Source organism: Trichoplusia ni, chromosome 23 (genome assembly GCF_003590095.1).
Source record: "Trichoplusia ni isolate ovarian cell line Hi5 chromosome 23, tn1, whole genome shotgun sequence".
NCBI classification, from domain to species: Eukaryota; Metazoa; Arthropoda; class Insecta; order Lepidoptera; family Noctuidae; genus Trichoplusia; species Trichoplusia ni.
In genome coordinates this window covers 1,607,975-1,626,227 of record NC_039500.1, presented here as the reverse complement: position 1 = coordinate 1,626,227, position 18,253 = coordinate 1,607,975, and the positions used below count along the sequence as shown (strand labels likewise).

Genomic DNA, 18,253 nt, shown 5'->3' with positions numbered 1-18,253 from the left:
CTAGAACCTAACGGCCTATGCTAACGGCAAACACTTAATACGTAGCGCACATAGTAAAAACAAAATTGTTAAAATTTTCTTTAAGAGCCAGGAATTAGAATCAGTTTCGAAACGGAACTCTTTAAGTCACGAACGTGTTCCAGGTCAGAAACAAAGTGCAAACCAAAATTTAAACATACTCAGAACAACAACAAGAAAAAACGCCTTAGAAAGAAGTAGCACGATTCATTCGTAGAAAGTCAAAACGAGACACACATACTTTTGTGTTCAAAGTCATCTGTCAAAAATGTAATTCTGAATTGTGTCTGGTCTCACATCATCAATATTTAGCAGAGCATTACAGTGTGTGATTACATTACTGCTTTACACGAAACTATATTAAAAATACATTTATTTAAAGCTTTAGTCTTAGTGTTATAGAAACTTTCTTCAAATGATCATAAATAAATAAATTATTATTATTAATAGGCTGTGATATAAATCTTGAAAATGATTGAGCTATCAGCAAAGTTAACAACTGGCACAGTTTACTTAGCTGGAGAGGCTTTAGAATGCTGCATATCCTTTTGTTATACTGCTCAACCAGAACACAGGAACTCACAAAGTCACTGGTAAAAAAATATCAAATTTTCTTAACTTTCTCCAACTAACCATTGTATTTTTATAGTATAGTAGTTATTATAAGAAATGTTTTTTATACATAAATAAAATGTTTACAGTGATGCCTTAGAAAACTTAGCATGGGCCTCAGCACAGATCCATTGTTTCTACTCCACATCAAAGAACACTGGTGATAAGACTCCAACAATTGGGAAGACAACCTCTTTAGAAGTGACCTCCTGTGATATTGGAGATGTTGTGTTTCATACTAAACCTAAAATACTCTTCTGTGATTTGACTATTCCTTTAGGGGAGACTAAAACATGTAAGTTTTTCTTTAATTGCTTTTCATCAAGACTTGCTACTTAGACTTTTAGCTTAGAACTTTCAGACCACATTGACATATAAATAATGCTTTACATTATTATTAAAATAAAAAGTTATTCCTGTTAAAAAAATTAAAGACCTAATAAATTATGTAGTAATGTATTTAATGTTATCTTCCAGTCTGGTATAGAGAATCATTACCAATAGAAGCACCACCATCATACAGGGGTACATCCGTCAAATACTCCTATAAAATCACGATAGCCACCCAGAAAGTTGGCTCCCACATCAAAATGGTCAGGATTCCATTCCGAGTGCTACCCATCAGTCCAATCATGAATGTTCAGGATTTAGCAGCTTTATGCGGCAATGAGACTACAGAAGAACTTCAGCCAACTAACCCATTTTCTGAAGAAAGGAAGGTTGAAACACCTTTGACAATGGCATTACAGGTTTTACAGGTAAGAACTGTACTTACTTCTTTGGAAAATTAAGTGTTTGTTGTATGTTTGTGGTCTATTGGGTCTCTGTTTTCACTAAAACATATGAAGAAAAAGTCTCTGCCTCATGTGGTACCTAGTTTGATCTGCTCAATCAGTTTTGTTTTGCAACTTACATACTTCTCAAGTCACATGCACAAAGACACCCAGATTCAGGGCGGATTCCCGCGGATCAGAAAATGCTTGTCTTACGCGGGTATCGAACAAGACACGTCGCTTTTTACCAGTAGGTAAAAATACCTTCATATTGTTTCAGAATCTCACGGCTAGAAGAAGTCCCAACTCATACATGATAACGAACACTAGAGGGAAGGTGGGCCGCTTCTGCCTGTTCAAGTCGGCGTACAAGTTGGGCGAAGACATCGTCGGCACGTTTGACTTCTCTGTCGGCACTGTTACTTGTATGCAGGTAATATAATATACACAAATAAGCTGACACAAGCTCTAAATATTAGATTTAGAGTATTAAAATCACCAGCTAACTTCTTCCGGCGCCCGAACAACTGGTGTTATAACTGGAAGTGATGATGTTTCCTGGTGTCCCTTCGTCCAGCATACTCACCATGGAATCCTGATATTTCATGAATGTCAAAAAACTGTTCTGAAATAGTGCTAAATAGTGCCCAAAGGAAAAAAATAGTGCTCTTGTACTTGCGAAGTTATAGCCATAGTTCGATGAGTATGCTGGACGAAGGTTTCGCCCAGCATACTCACCTCCGTCCGGAGAATCTGTATACGCTTCAAACATAATTCATACTTCAAAAAATAGTTCCCAAATAGTGCCAAACGGTGCCCAAAAAGAAAAAACAGTGCTCGAATAACTTCGGAGTTATAGGCTTCGTTCAGTGAGTATGCTGGGCGTAGGTTCTACGCCCAGCATACTCACCTCAGTGCGCGAATATCGAACGAGCTATAGGTATAATTTACGTCTCAAAAAATTGTGCTTGAAATAGTGCCCAATATCAGTCCAATTTTTGCTTGACTTTTGACCTAGAAAACCATTAAATTTGATTGTAAACTTCTACATACATTACATTGAGTACAGTCGAATACAATATTATTAACTTTCTTTCTAACAATTTTTGTCTTGTGTAAATTATTAATTGTCTATGTAAGGGAGTATTTACTTTAGAATCGCATTATTATTAATTACACATTATTTTAATAATACTTTATAATAATATGATTAAGCCTTCGCGCGTCGCATGGGACCCCGGTAGCTAGGAACAATGATTTTATATATTTTGTCTAGATCACGGCGCTTGAAGGATTAAGATATCAAATGAAGTAAATCATGCATGAAAAATAAAGTTGCTGTTATTAATGCTTACATTACAACTGACAAAATTATTCAAAATAATCATTTTGACGACCTCCGTGGTCGAGTGGCGTACGCACCGGTTTCAAGGTGTCGCTAGCTCTGAGGTCCCGGGTTCGATCCCCGGTCGGGACAATGTAAAAATTCTTATTTCTACATTGTCTCGGGTCTGGGTGTTTGTGGTACCTTCGTTGTATCTGAATTCCATAACACAAGTGCTCTAGCAACTTACTTTGGGTTCAGAACAAATGTATGTGATGTTGTCCGCATTTATTATTTATTATTATTATTTTCCGGATCAAGGACGGTACCACAACGTTTACGGAATTGACCTGTATTTCTCATGTGATAAAGTTCAATATAGTAATGGATGCACGTACGGTCAATAGGTATGGGGCTTACGACGCGCGGCGCCCGCGACGCAAATGAATATGTTTATGTTTAAATACTAGATGGCGCTGCCCTAACATCTTACGATTATTAGACAAGACTGATCTGTATTTTGAAGGTGATAAGGGTCCATTTTGTGTCTTTTTGTTTATTATTTTTGTTTATAAAATATATAATAATGCATTTAATCGAAAGTTTTTGACATGTGAGAAAATACCATAATTATTTCCAATAACATGAAGTCTACAATTAGAAAGTTTAATATTTTTGTCCAAAAACATGTGTCGACGACTGTACCCCATTTTACGTTAGTATGTAGAAGTTTACATTAAAATTTAATGGTTTTCTAGGTCAAAAGTCAAGCAAAAATTGGACTGATATTGGGCACTATTTCAAGCACAATTTTTTGAGACGTAAATTATACCTATAGCTCGTTCGATATTCGCGCACTGAGGTGAGTATGCTGGGCGTAGAACCTACGCCCAGCATACTCACTGAACGACGCCTATAACTCCGAAGTTATTCGAGCACTGTTTTTTCTTTTTGGGCACCGTTTGGCACTATTTGGGAACTATTTTTTGAAGTATGAATTATGTTTGAAGCGTATACAGATTCTCCGGACGGAGGTGAGTATGCTGGGCGAAACCTTCGTCCAGCATACTCATCGAACTATGGCTATAACTTCGCAAGTACAAGAGCACTATTTTTTTCCTTTGGGCACTATTTAGCACTATTTCAGAACAGTTTTTTGACATTCATGAAATATCAGGATTCCATGGTGAGTATGCTGGACGAAGGGACACGTTTCCTGCTCTATAATTTGTATTGACCATTTACAAATTCTGTTTAAATAAACATCCAATATTTTTAGAAATCTACCTGACCATATGTTTTGAAGTAAAACTTCGTTAGGCGCATTAGGTAACTGGACAACAATGTAACGGAAGTCCGTTAAGGCGATATGGTGTCACGATTCTATACCATCTGGTTATTAAATATTTTATTTTATCAACAAATCATTCAATACTGATTGAAAAAAGTGTTACTTTAATCGCGTGTCACCTTCACACACACTCTTTTTTTCTTTTGTTAAGCATTACATTGCTACATACTTAATGCGTCGTACTTCTAGGTGTCAGTGTCACTACAACCCGAGGAAGTAATAAAATCCAAGTCTCCAGCTAAGAACGTTAACAAGGATACGAGCAGCAGATCCATGACGGTAGCGAGATACCATGAGGTGACGCTAGGACTGACGCAGTCACAGCTGATCCTGCCGATACCTCTGCATATCACACCGGCTTTTGAAGTTGATGATGGTAATTATGTTATATCAAGATTATGGTATAATTTGTATTAGATATGAGTGTTTAAAGTTGGTATATTGCTACCCAAATTACTTTCCATAACAAGTAAAAGATTATGCCGAAAAAAAATGCGAATTAATTGTTGTCTTTTTTTTAGAGAATTAACTATAATTTCCTCTCAAGTTCTTTCTATGCAAAAGCAGTTTAAGAAATATTGTAATGCATTGTTTATTGCAGTATTTATTTTTGAAGAAATAATAACTGACAGAAATAATTGCTTCATTCTTCATCATCTTCATAATAATATTTTCTTTAACACATACCTTATTTACAGTATCACTAAGTTGGCGTCTACACTTCGAATTTGTGACTACAAATGAGAAACTGCTACCAAATCCAGAGGATAAGGATTGGACGGCGCCTCTTAACGTGCCTATAGAGACCATGGTGTGGAACTTACCTGTCAAGATATACTCAACACTGCCCAAGCAGATCACACAGCATTCTATTGTAAATGATGCTTATACCATGTATATAAAATGATAATTTATGTAAAGATGAGGGTTAAAGGATTTCAATGAGGTTTTAGAAAAAGTTTTGTATGAGGAAGGAATGTAAAGGATACCAAAATTAATTACAGATTGTTGTTGTATCGTGATGCTGTCATAACAAATATGAAATCAACACAGTTTAATAACACCTGTAATTGGTATGGTTTCTGGCACAAGGTGGCCTAGATTGGTACTTGTAATGACTTTCCTCCAGCTGGTATAATATAGTGGAATTTACAGTTTAGAGAAAATTATGTAATTATATTCCAAGTCTGTGTTTTTATGTGGAAGTGAAATATTTGTTAATATATGTATTCAGGTATATTCTGTAACTTTAGATTTAAATAAGTGATAAGTAGTTGTATTATTCAAATAAGCAATAAACAAAAAGATGTATATATTTACAAAATATTTATTAAAATAATTAATATACTTAAAAATATTTGTTTTTTCATTCATCCACTGATTCTTTATCCCAATCTTTCATTTTGGCGCCCATCATAAAGTCATCCCTGTAATAAAATGAAAATAATTTTACATACTATCACTTAAATAATCATTTTTTTTTTATTTTAAAGTCACAAATATAGAATGTATGTATTATTACTATTTTGGCTCATGAACAATAGGTACATACAAAATATCCTATATTCAGATAATTACATGACCTTTCTTTTTCAAATTGACTATCTTATCAATGGATATTGCACCATACCAAACATTATAAAATAAAAAAAAATACCTTAAAGCACTCCACTTTGGCGCATCTTCGTCTTTCACCTCATTCTTAGCAACCTTAGTTGCCTCATCAACAATGATCGACTTGCTTTGTCCCATAAGAGTATCCAAAAAGGTCCTCTTGTCAAACTTCTTTAAAATCTTCTCCTTTTTACCTTCCGACAAGTCATTCCTGTCCATTTCTTTTTCAAGAGTTTTCTGTTGATTTCTTACAGCATTGAATAGTTGAACTACACCTTTTGTAGCTATTTTTGATAATAGTCTCTCTCTATCCTTTTCTAAGATGTTGGGTTTCATCCGTATTGATGCTTTTTCATGTTTCTGAAATAAAAGGGATAGCCCAGTGATAAATGAAAAGTGTAAACTTTTATGAAAAGGCTCAAGCCTATTAGCCTACACATTTCTGTAAATGAAACATGAGTGCTACTATTTTTACTTCATTTGCCATTGTCACCATTTAGATAACATAAAAAAGGCAGAGTTCTTTGCCCTACAGTGAACAAAAAAGAATAGAAATGAAATCGTTTAATCTGTAAGTAGGATATATCATCACTTTTACATGTCTTATTTTTTTGAGAATGCTGGAGTCGACATTTCCTATCTGACTAGAACAAAAAAGCTACTGTTTCATAGACTTACCACTTTCTTAGCTGGTGGTTCACTTGTCTCTACTGGCTCCTCCTTTTTGACAACTGGTTTCTTTTCTCCTTTCTCATCAATAATTTCAAAAGCTGGTTTCTCTTCTTTAACTGTCTTGACTATGTCTGCATGTTTCTTGGCTCTTGATAAAACTAAAGTCTTCTTGTTTTTCGGTTTACTTGATCCCAGGATTTTTGCTACAGAGTCGGCCCATCCTTCATTGGTCATTAGTACACTTTTGCTTTCTTCTTCACCTGAGGCATTACTATCATCCAGGTCTGAAGCATTGCTGTCATCTGCGTCGGAGGTATGGCCTTCTCCTTGGTCTGAAGGATTTCCTTCTTCATCTGAAGCATCACTTTCAGCATCAGCTTCAACTCCATCTTCAATGTCTTCATCTAGTTCTTCTGGTGCATCATCTCCATTTTCAATTTCGTTTTCTGATGTTTCAGATTCCTCCTCACTTGAGGATTCCGAATCGGAATCCACTAAAAAATAAAAGTACCGTTATAATATATTAGCATGGGTTTATTAGGTTTTGGCACGAGAAGCGCTCTTGTATTAGTATAACGCCAACACGCGTTTAAACACGCAACATAGATGCATGGTGGCGAAATAAACAGGGTGCTGCTACGGCAGCGCATAAAGTGGTCATAAATTATGTTTATTTCACCTCATATTTTTTCAGGAAACACCTTTTATTTAATGAAACTATATTATACTCACTTGATACTTTTAGTACAGGTTTATTCATGTTTGTGGCTACTACCATATTTTATTACAGTAACACTAATGGTGTTAATAACTAGTTTTAATTCAAAGAAATTCTTCGGTAACACAGTTTATTTACCTCACGTGTTTTCTTGTCCACATGCCGACTTGACATTGACATTATCGTTACGTTATATGTTTATATTTAAACTGCTTGAGAGCAGAAATACAGAAATAAATAAATTTTCATTTGCCGCAGTATCGAATCACAAATAGTGGTAAGACATCCGTCGAGTACTTAATAAATTGAAATCTATTTTAATATACTCGAGGTGAGAGTATTTGATCATTAAGTAATGTTTTTAATTTCCGGTTACACTAAACATTTCGCCTTATAATGGAACGCATAACTACGTTCCGTTATGAGAAAGTTTGGGCCTCGTCCTCACTAGAAAGTGAAAATAACGAGTGTGATTTTTAAAAAAGTAAAACGAAAAAAACTGTATAAGCTGTTAAATTAAGCAATTTATAGAATAAAATCAATCCATTCATTCTAATTCAAAGATAAAAAATCTCTTAAAAGTGTTTGCCATTACATTTGCACATTTCGATTTAAATAAGGCTGTGCGTTTAAAAATTTTAAGTTAGTTTTCTATTGCAAACAAATATCATTTTTATCCCTCTATTTTTTTGGAAATCGATACAATAGCTCATTAATCAAATGAAAAAACGGAACGCAATTTTGTTTTTAAAAATAAAATACAGCTGATCGACAAGACAAGGCCCGACAAGTTTTGTTTCATTCAATCATTCGTGTATTTCATGAGAAAATGGTGGTTTTGTTCTAAACATGGCGAATATTGCGAGCCCTCTACCTTATCTAAATAGAAGGGAATATGGGCTCTTACCTGATATTAAATCACAATTCTTCAACAAACGTTTAAACGCAGCTAAAAATTTGTATCGACGAGATCTTGTGTGCCATTTTGGTTGTGTTAATGCTATCGAGTTTTCCAGTAATGGCGAATATCTTGTATCAGGTATGAAATTTTCTTCATTAATTGTCGTCGACCTACTGGATTATTTTCGTTATTATTTTTGTTCGGTTTTTCTAGTAGGTAACAAAGGGAATGTTTATTGATCCTACTCTGAATGATTACTATTATTGACAGATAAAAAAAATGTAGACAACTATAAATAAATAATGATCTTTAAAATAATAACATTAAACATGATAAAAATCGCTTACACTTGTGATCTTGTTTATGTATTTATTTATTTGAAGTTAGCACGCAACTATTAAGACTATTTGCTAAACAATGAAACTTCATCAATCCATATTTGTTTTATCAATATAGATAACTTATTGACAAGTAATTAATAAACAATTACAAATTTGACTTGAAATGAAATAATTTAAAATTATTGACTGCCATTAATTAGTATTTTGATTAATTCAGGCTTATTATTGGGTCACTTATAAGGGTCTGATTATGAACTTGACCTATCCCTAATCATACCACAAAGGGGTCTATTCTCAAAAAAAGAAAAAAAAATGTCTTCTAAACAGCCATGATTATTTTTCACATATGTCCACAAAATTTATAAACATTTTCATGATATTGTTTTTAAATATTTATAGAAACAATAATAATATTATTGTACAAACTCATAACAAGATTATTCAGTTCCTCTGTATTGCTTTTGATTCTCTAAAGTATAATAACATTAATAACTATAGCTTATTGTTTTTTTTAATATAAAATAAATTAATAAAATATTATTCAAGTTATATCCTAGGTCTGTGTAAATAGGTAGTTGAAAAAAGATTTGATTTTCATAAATACCTCTATGTTAGTAGTAAACATAACCCAAAATTGCCTGTATATGTTTAAAACTCTAGGTATATCATAAAACATTGATATTTAAGAGGTATTATATTGTATTCAGTTAATTGTAACTTGGCAGAGTGTGAGATGCAAAAAGCTTAAAGCATTTAAACTACATTTTATCTAAAGTAATTTTGTAAGGAGGAAATCCATTTTATCAAGATAAGGTTGAAATTAATTGCAATACAACAAAGTTTCAGCATTGCTTTACATTGAGTACATAATAAAAAGTACTACCAACTCCACACATTACAGGAAATTATAGTAATTAATATATTCCTCCTCTCCTACTTTTGCTGAGCCCAAAAGGGTCCGTATTTGAGCTGTAAACTGAATAGACCAACTATGTAACATTATGAATTGAATATGAAAAATGAAATAGAATCATCACAATACTAAATTAAAAAAATGTACTAAATTAACAAGACAACCTCCGACTTTGATCGAGTGGCGTACGCACCGGTTTCAAGGTGTCGCTAGCTCTGAGGTACCGGGTTCGATCCTCGGTCGGGTCAATGTAAGAATTCTTATTTCTACATTGTCTCGGGTCTGGGTGTTTGTGGTACCTTCGTTGTATCTGAATTCCATAACACAAGTGCTTTAGCAACTTACTTTGGGTTCAGAACAATGTATGTGATGTTGTCCGCATTTATTATTATTATATTTTAAAAAAAAAGAGCTGTTTAACCAGTAAGGCTAAACAACTCTCTTAATTGCTTGTACCAATGAAATTTCTAAAAATCAGATGAAATAATTATGCCTAATAACAGCCTTATATACATCTACAAGATAACACATTAACAGGTGGCGATGACAGGAGGGTTATGCTCTGGCATTTCGGGCAGGCCATATTGGACCGGGGCAAACCAGAGCCCATGAAGGCCGCCCACCAGTCCAACATCTTCTGCCTCGGCATCACTAATGATAACCAGAAGATTTATTCAGGGGGCAATGATGATATTGTAAGTTTTTTAAATGGCTGTATGGTAATTTAACAAAAGTAACATCAGAATTCTTGTTCACAATAATCAACTACAATCTATGTATCATGTAATTCCAGGTTTTCATCTTTTCCTGCTCCTATTCTAAAAGTTGAACATTATTTCAGAGCCATTATTTTAACACTAGAGCTTGACACACATTAGAATTCTTGAAGGGTGTTTTATTAAGCCATGTCGAATGCTTACTGGAGGCTTAAATACTGCAAGATTGTTCATCTATACTATCTATACTAATATATAAAGCTGAAGAGTTTGTTTGTTTGTTTGTTTGAACGCGCTAATCTCAGGAACTACTGGTCCAAATTGAAAAAATATTTTTGTGTTGAATAGACCATTCATCGAGGAAGGCTTTAGGCTATAAAACATCACGCTGCGACTAATAGAAAAAAATACATTCAACATAACTTATATCTTCTACCCACGGGGACGAAGTCGCGGGCAACAGCTAGTCAACTATAAAAGAAGAAGAGAATAACAAAGGATACTTTAAATCAATAACTTCGTAAATGCTTGGTATATTATTATCAACCCCTGTGAAAACAAAAGAAAAAGCCCTCGCTCTAGGGTTGGTCCCTTCAGTGGCGTAGCTTGGGTGACTGTCCGCCCTGGCGAATTCACACCGAGGCGCCCAAAGTATGCACCTAAATAAAAAGCTCGTTCAAGTAGTCACGAAATAAAGTTACACCCGTTTATTTGTTACATGATAATTTGCCGCCTTTGCGCCTAAATTTTGCCAGGATCAGGAGGGCCCTGATAGTGCCCCCCCCCCCATTTTTACTCCAACATGTCTCTTACGACCATTAAGAATTTCTTTTAAAAACAAGTCAAAAAGATCATACAATTTATTAAATACAGGTGATAGTCCACGATCTAGAGAGTAAGAGCCCGCTAGAAGTGTTGCGGCATCAGCGCGCGGTCTGCAGCCTGAGCATAGATCCGTTCAACGAGCGCGTGGTCTCCACTGCCGGCAATGATGGCCGCTTGCTACTGTTTGATACCAGGCAGTCTGTACATGGTAACGACTCTTAAACTTTAACATAGGCATCATGTGATTATGAAACTTGACTGACTGTACCTGGAATAGGATAAAGTACAAGTTATGTGTTCAAGTTTGATGACATTTTGATAATTTTTTAGGGAGATAAATAAAAGTGTACTTTGTTTTAATCAATCCTCAAGCGTGCGCATTGAATTTCGCGTGACGTCACCCCTTGCTACATTTTTTGCCACATAGTTACGTGACTAGCCCCTACTCTAGAACTTAAAGCTTAACTAACGAATAACAATGTTCCAAATAAATCTATACTCTATACATATACCCAGTCAATATCCACTCTATACTTTTACTTCACAAGTACCTATGTTTTCTATTACAGAATCCCTGGTGGTATCTCGCAGCAGGAAAGCTTTCCACGGCGTCATGTTCCATCCCACTCAGGTTGGAATGCTCGTGTCGGCTAACGCTCGCGATGGCGTCGCCTTATGGGATCTCCGTACACCTAAACAGTGAGTTTAAATGTATATTACATGTCTATACTGTTAAATTTCGCGATTTGATGGCGTTTGAATTATGTTTGTATTGCTTCTTAATGTGAAGATTGAAACAAAATGAAAATTCAACTTTCAATCTTCCAAAAACTTTTTCAAAAATCTACTCTTAGCCGCGTACAACATGTAACAGGAATGCCCAATACATCTGAAATAAGCCATATTTAGACTATTATATTTCTCAAAGAACATTCGGAATTTTTGCTAGTCCTCAACTCTGAAAAACTGCTTCTTTTTAATGCACAGATTTTAAATGAAACTGAAATTCCTACATTTGTATACATTTTTCCAATCTAGCAAACAAACATCTTCAATCCCAACATCTTAACAAATATTATCCCACACAGCCCGGTCCTCCGCTATGCCGGCAACAACGGCACCTGTCAGAACAGCATGAGCGTCCGCTTCAACTCCGCCGGCACTCACATCTTGGCCCTCCGCCGTCGACAAGTACCGGTCCTATACGCCGTGCACTCTCCCAACCCCGTAGCCGAGTTCTTCCATCAGGACTACTATAATTCGTGCACCATGAAGAGCTGTTCGTTCGCCGGGGAAGGGGACCAGTTTGTCCTGTCCGGATCTGATGACTTTAATTTATATATGTGGAAGATTCCTGAAGGCGGTGGTGCTGGTAGTGGTGAGTAAACAATGTTTATTTATATTTTGTTGCAAACAGATATATATAGTATGAAACAACGCCAAACTGACTGTGCACGACGTATCCTACGTGACGTATAAATCATGCTCAGAAAAATGATCAATGGAGAGGTTCCCATACCATGAAAGAAATATAAATTAACATTATTTTTTTTTCCTGAACTTTTTGACCTATGAAAATCGTTTTAATGGGATATACTTTACTAGATATAGAGGTGGAGCCCCCACACATAGTCCTGTACGGACACCGGTCCATCGTGAACCAAGTACGGTATAACCCCCACTACTGCCTGATTGCCTCCTCGGGGGTCGAGAAAATTATCAAGGTTAGTTACTTTTATGTTTAACAGTATGACTTTATATGCAATATTCTTGATTGAACAACAGAATTACAGCTTTTAGATACAGCATACAGGGTAAAACATTTATAACCAAAATAACTAAAATTAAAGTGACAGAAATGACCTTATATTGGCATCTGATACCGAGTACGTGTATTTCGTTAAATGATACAACGGTCTAATCACTCGTCGGAATTGCCCGTCGACTAATAAATAATAAGTATATCAGAGTAAGAATCCTGGTTGGGTCAGAAACTAGTTCTGGCTTTCCTAAAAAATACGCGTGACTAGCCTGTTTTATAATTTAAGTATGAATCATCGTCATAAAAGATTATTCTTAACCAGATCCGATATTGCATATCAATAATCCTATCCCGATGTGGCCAACCAAATGACATTAACGCAAATGTAATACGTTTTCCTAGGTGTGGTCAGCTCTAGAGTTCCCAAAGATGCGCGGCGCTTTACTAGAAGAGGCCCAGGGGTCCGACAACCCGCGGGAAATATACAGCCACGAAGATTACGTGTCGCTCGTACATCATAGTGGACAGGTATGATACTCTCTTGCACTGACCAGCTTCGAACTGCATACCCATAAGGATATCTATCCTTGTGTGGTAATTATTTAAAGAAGAGAGAAGTCACATTTATGTTGTAATGTAAATCTTTTCAATCAGTATTTTAACAGTCAAAAAATATATTTTGGGGCATTTTGTGTAACATGTAAGAGGGGAATCCCTTTTTATATAAAAATCCCTTACAGGTGGCGAAGTAGACGGGTCAGTTACGTGGCGGGTCAGTTAAGCCCCATGTGCAGGTGTATTCAATCCCAATCTTACCCTCCACATAATCTTTAGCACTGTATATTATTTCCTCCAGCACATATCTCATAACTACGCCGAACAATCGACGAGCGAGGATCCTCGTATGATGGCATTCTTCGACTCGCTGGTACAGCGGGAGCTGGAATGCCTCGCTGAGGAGACGGATTCCCTTGACGGGTCCAGTTCGGGCAGATCTGTCCACGACAGCGAATCCGACTCGTCAGACACCGACCAGATTGTGGTTGACTTCTTACCGCTGCCGCCGAAACGAGGTAGGTACTGGTAATGTACTGTTTGTCGTATTCTGAAAGATTTTTCAAGTTGTGGTGAAAGTACTTTATCCTTCGATTCTTAAAATGTCCGGCCATCGTTTTGTTTGCGATCATAATAAAAGAAACGAATGACAACCTCTACTTCAGGTAGATAACACTTTTTTCTGTAAAAATGAATGTTTGTTGTAACAAAGAATGTGTATTTTAAATGAATTTATTTTCACAGCGAATCAAAACGGCAATCGCAGCCAGCGATGCCCCAACAGGCTCGCGCGGCTCGTGGCTTCACGCTATTCTAAAAATTTGAGATCCCAGAAAAGAGGAACCCTTAGGTAAGATTTACCCCTTCACGATGTAGAATAGAAGTAATGAACAATGTCCAACAGGCCAATTTTTATTTCAATAGATATTTTTTCCTTTTACTCGTTTTGTTTCTAAACCTTAATGTATATTATTTTTAGAACATGCACCTTAGTTTGGGTGGTTTTTTTTAGAGCAAAATTTGGATGAAATTTTTAGGAGAAATCGTCTTGACATGGTAAAGGAGATTTGAATGGGATCGCTATAAGGGAAGGAGTGAATTTACTCGCGGTGGTAATGAAAGGCGTGTACAAAATATTTGTTATTACCAGGTTGGTTGTTTTAGAACAGTATGGGTAAAACTATAGACCAGTGAAAAAATAGACAGAGATTTTAAGTGAAGACCTGACCAAACTCAGTTATCACGATTGAGGGTCCAAATTTTTAACAATACAAAATACATTATCTCGAATGAATGCTGATAATCTCTAGGGGTGGTTTGGACGTTGTCTTACGCGTATTTCTTTGTTGTTTGCTAGTTCAAAATTCTAAAATTAGTAATTCGCGATTAGCGGGTTGTATGTAGGTTGAAACTGTAGTTCTTGCACTATCCACTGTACTGACAACAAAGCATATACCAAAGTAATTGGAAAAACACTAGAATGTTGTATTTACAAAACTAACTCTATCTCTGTCTATATTTTTTTTGGTCTTTGGGTAGAATAAGCTCTTTTGTACAGGATAGTGATTGATCATTATGTGTTTCAGACGAAGCAAGCAGTCCCGTGTATCGCTGGGCAAGTCGAGCAGCAAGTACGTGGGCGGGACGAGCGCGAAGGGCAAGCGCACGTCGCTGCGGCGGTCGCGGGGCCCGCGCCGCGCCCCCGCGCCCCGCGCCCCCGCCCCGCGCCCTGCCCCCCGCGCCCCCGCGCGCCCCTCCGCGCCCTCCAGCGAGAGGACCGACTCCGACGAGCCCGCGCACTGCCTCTTCAGGAACTCTGGCAGGGTACGTAGTAATTGTACTTGCTTCGGCAGTACATATACTAAAATTGGAACGATACAAAGAAGATTAGCATGGCCCCTGCGCAAGGATGACACAGAAAATCGTAAAGCATTCCACATTTTTTGGTGTATGAAGGATTGGAACGCATTGCCATACAACAACACAAAAACGCGGATGACGTAGCACGGCGGTTTAGGTTCAGTCAGTAAAAGTCTGACACTACCCATTTCCTCCCGGGAGGGAGTGGGTGTCAATTACGAAACCCCCGCCTTAACAAAAAAAAAGTACGTACTAATAAGAAGAACGCAATACTTTATGTAACCATCTTGAATGACTTGATATCGTTCTTACCAAACTTACAGACTGGGTCACTCATGTGGCAGTGGGACATTTTAGGGTAGCTAATAATAATCAAATATGAAGTCATAGCCAATCGTTATCTCTAAAAAATGGTTCGAGTAATTTGCAGATTGAAATTATTTTTTAAGTAAAATATGTTTTACCTTGTTTTATGATCGAAAATAAGTCAAATTTTATCAACGCTTCGAAGCATATTAATTGATGTGCCAAAATGAAAAACTTTTCTTTTTCCAGATCATCCGACCTCTGCGACGCCGTATGAACCTCACAAGGACCGCTAAAAGGAAAAGTAAAGCCACTGGTTATAGAAAAGTTATTAATATAAGGAATAATGGTGAGTTCCTTTCAGTATTCCGTTTTTAGAATAGTATAATTTTAGTATTATAAGCTAACGAGTTGCTTTTGTTTCAGGCGCTGCCATGGCACAAGATAGTAGTGATAATAATAATTTCAACAGTTTCGATAACTTTGACGATAATTTAGCTCAACCCAGCACAAGCACAGGTACATACATATACCCTAGATATCTATATAAATTCAATGTTCATTTCTTATTGTAATTGGTTTCTGTTTATAGGTTACAGAGGACAAAATGCATCAGCATTATTCCGAATAGCAGAAGTCGACTCTGACGATGACCAGTCGGTGGGCAGCCGCCCCATATCTCCTAGAAACCAAAACAACAACCAGAACATTCCTCAAAACCTCGTCAGCATCATCCCAACACCGATGAATGGTTCTCGGGACTCGCTTGGAGACTCCCTGAGGGCCGAACCGCCGGAGTCAGAAAGTAATAACTCTTCACCACCGCCAGAGAACAGGAGAATGAATTTACGCCGAGTGAGGCGAAACGGACGCCTCAGCTTGCAGAGATCAGATTCCAGCGAATCACCGCCTCCTAAAGACCCAGGGGAACGCGCCAGCACCTCCATGGCCGAGCATACCCCCAGATTAGGACACAATAGGACTGTCACTAGACTTATGAACGAAACAAACGAGAGCGAGCTGGAAAGCAGCTGTAGTACGGAGAGCAGTATGTGGCACCCCCCAGACACGATGGGTACACCAGACAGCGGAGTGGGGACTGTCGTAGGCAGCAGTACGCGCAACTCCCAACCCCACGCCGACGACGTGTCTGACGACCCGGACTACCAAGCACTGAAGTTCCGGCAACGGGTCAAAAAGGCCCGACGGAATTACAGAAATCACATGGACTCTGACTCAAATTGAACTGAATAGTTAAATGAATTGTGTTCCAATGTATTGTAGCGGTTCTATTGTAAGTGAACTATTCAACGACTGCGACTTTCTATTTATATTATCTTACTCCTAAGAAGTTACATTATTATTTGATGGACTACTAGGTTAGTTATCAAATATATTCTGGTCTCTTTTGGTGTTGCCATAAAAATATGATTATTAGCGAACTTCAATTCAATGCTACCCTTAAGTTTTTGGTGTTGTAGAATAGATACCAGCAATTTTCACATATTCGAAATAAGATATATTTGTAGTCATAAAAAAATCATATAACGAATTTTATGTCCGTATCTATCCGATAATCCCGTATAATGAAATTACTTATCTAAAAGTAGTGTCAAAATGTATAGATATCCATGTACGAAAATGTATTATTAATCAACCATTTCTTAATTACTACAACATTTATGATTAGGTACTTATGCTTGAGGTCTCATTAAATCATTTCCATAACAGTAAAATAGGACTAGACTTCAGAATGGATGTTTTTGTGGGACACTATAAATATATTTAACGTACATAAGTTAGGACGAATGTTGTTTTGAGCATACATAGAACATGCTCCTATAAGCGTGTTACAATGAAAATGAGTTGAGTTCATATTACCTACGTCATACTAATTAACGCTGTGTACATTTTGTTTGCTTTGTATAGTTTATTGTTAATATAAAAAATATATGTGATCTAATTATTATCAAATAACTTAATTAGTGTTTAAGAAACATCAATGTTCCCTGAAAAGGTTAGCATTAATATGCGATATAAATACATTGACATAAAAATATATTTACGAAGTTTTATTCATTCTCTGCCCAAAATTCCTACCTTGAATTTTAAAATCAGAAATTTTACTTCGCATTTGCATGACTGAATATTATAATAATATTATTTTGTTCAATATTCAAGGCATATTTAACCATATTGCCAACCAGACTATGAAATTTTAATACCTAGTTGTAGTATATGAGAATAATGCAAATTGGGAAATTAAAATGCAGCCCAGATAAAGGAGTATTATTAAATACTAGCTTTTGCCCGCGACTTCGTCCATGTGGTTAGAAGATCTTGAACCGTTTTCGAAGCGCATGCAACGGAAGCCCTCAAAGACAAATAGCTTTCCCCGATTTTTCCACATTTTCCATTGTATCTTCGCTCCTATTAGTCGCAGCGAGATTTTATGTAGCCTATAGCCTTCCTTGATAAATGGTCTATTCAACACAAAAAGAATTTTTCAATTTGAACCAGTAGTTCTTGAGATTAGCGCGTTCAAGCAAACAAACAAACTCTTCAGCTTTATAATATAGGTTAAAAGTTAAATATATATATCGAGAACAAGATGGTCTAGACTAATATTTGGCTTAATGTAGACAATTTTATAAAAGTTATGAAAGAAGGCTTGGCAAAGGATTCTCATATAGTTTTTGCTTCTCTAGCAATCACGTTTGACAAGTTTTGAGGAGAAGCAGAAGAGTATGTTTGTATAAATAATAAATTAATGTTTACTTCTCGTATTAAACAAAAAGAAAAAAAGTTGTCGGTCGTTCTTACAAATGCACCTACATTGGCTATCTTATAACGTAAATCTTAACGCACATACTTATCATATTACTTAAAATCTTTCAGCTTTTATCTGAATAAAAATCTTTGCGATGAATCATTATATAAATCCAATAAAATTGAAGAGTAGGATTCATGATATATGTTAGCAAAGGATATA

At 36.3% G+C, this 18,253-nt stretch overlaps 3 protein-coding genes and 1 non-coding gene across 4 annotated transcripts; 3 read left to right on the top strand and 1 right to left on the bottom strand.

Moving 5' to 3' along the window:
* The first annotated feature begins 250 nt into the window (after positions 1-250).
* Positions 251-5,435, top strand: LOC113504940 (RAB6A-GEF complex partner protein 2-like). Its single transcript, XM_026887458.1, has 6 exons — positions 251-611; positions 720-925; positions 1,108-1,388; positions 1,684-1,836; positions 4,268-4,454; positions 4,777-5,435. Exons 1-6 carry the CDS (start codon positions 490-492, stop codon positions 4,983-4,985), a joined length of 1,158 nt encoding a protein of 385 aa, XP_026743259.1. The 5' UTR covers positions 251-489; the 3' UTR covers positions 4,986-5,435.
* Positions 5,390-7,266, bottom strand: LOC113504941 (RRP15-like protein). The gene is made up of 4 exons (XM_026887459.1): positions 7,097-7,266; positions 6,371-6,858; positions 5,736-6,052; positions 5,390-5,505 (listed from the first exon to the last, which is right to left on the bottom strand). Exons 1-4 carry the CDS (start codon positions 7,140-7,142, stop codon positions 5,445-5,447), a joined length of 912 nt encoding a protein of 303 aa, XP_026743260.1. The 5' UTR covers positions 7,143-7,266; the 3' UTR covers positions 5,390-5,444.
* A 563-nt stretch (positions 7,267-7,829) lies between these two features.
* LOC113504990 (DDB1- and CUL4-associated factor 5-like) lies at positions 7,830-17,322 on the top strand. Its single transcript, XM_026887510.1, has 14 exons — positions 7,830-8,121; positions 9,775-9,932; positions 10,827-10,986; positions 11,348-11,477; positions 11,867-12,156; positions 12,384-12,502; positions 12,943-13,068; positions 13,397-13,613; positions 13,840-13,945; positions 14,682-14,802; positions 14,833-14,919; positions 15,511-15,610; positions 15,688-15,780; positions 15,854-17,322. Exons 1-14 carry the CDS (start codon positions 7,932-7,934, stop codon positions 16,504-16,506), a joined length of 2,550 nt encoding a protein of 849 aa, XP_026743311.1. The 5' UTR covers positions 7,830-7,931; the 3' UTR covers positions 16,507-17,322.
* Positions 14,933-15,039, top strand: LOC113505032. The gene has a single exon (XR_003401597.1). It is a non-coding gene; the product is annotated as a U6 spliceosomal RNA (small nuclear RNA).
* Positions 17,323-18,253: the final 931 nt, after the last annotated feature.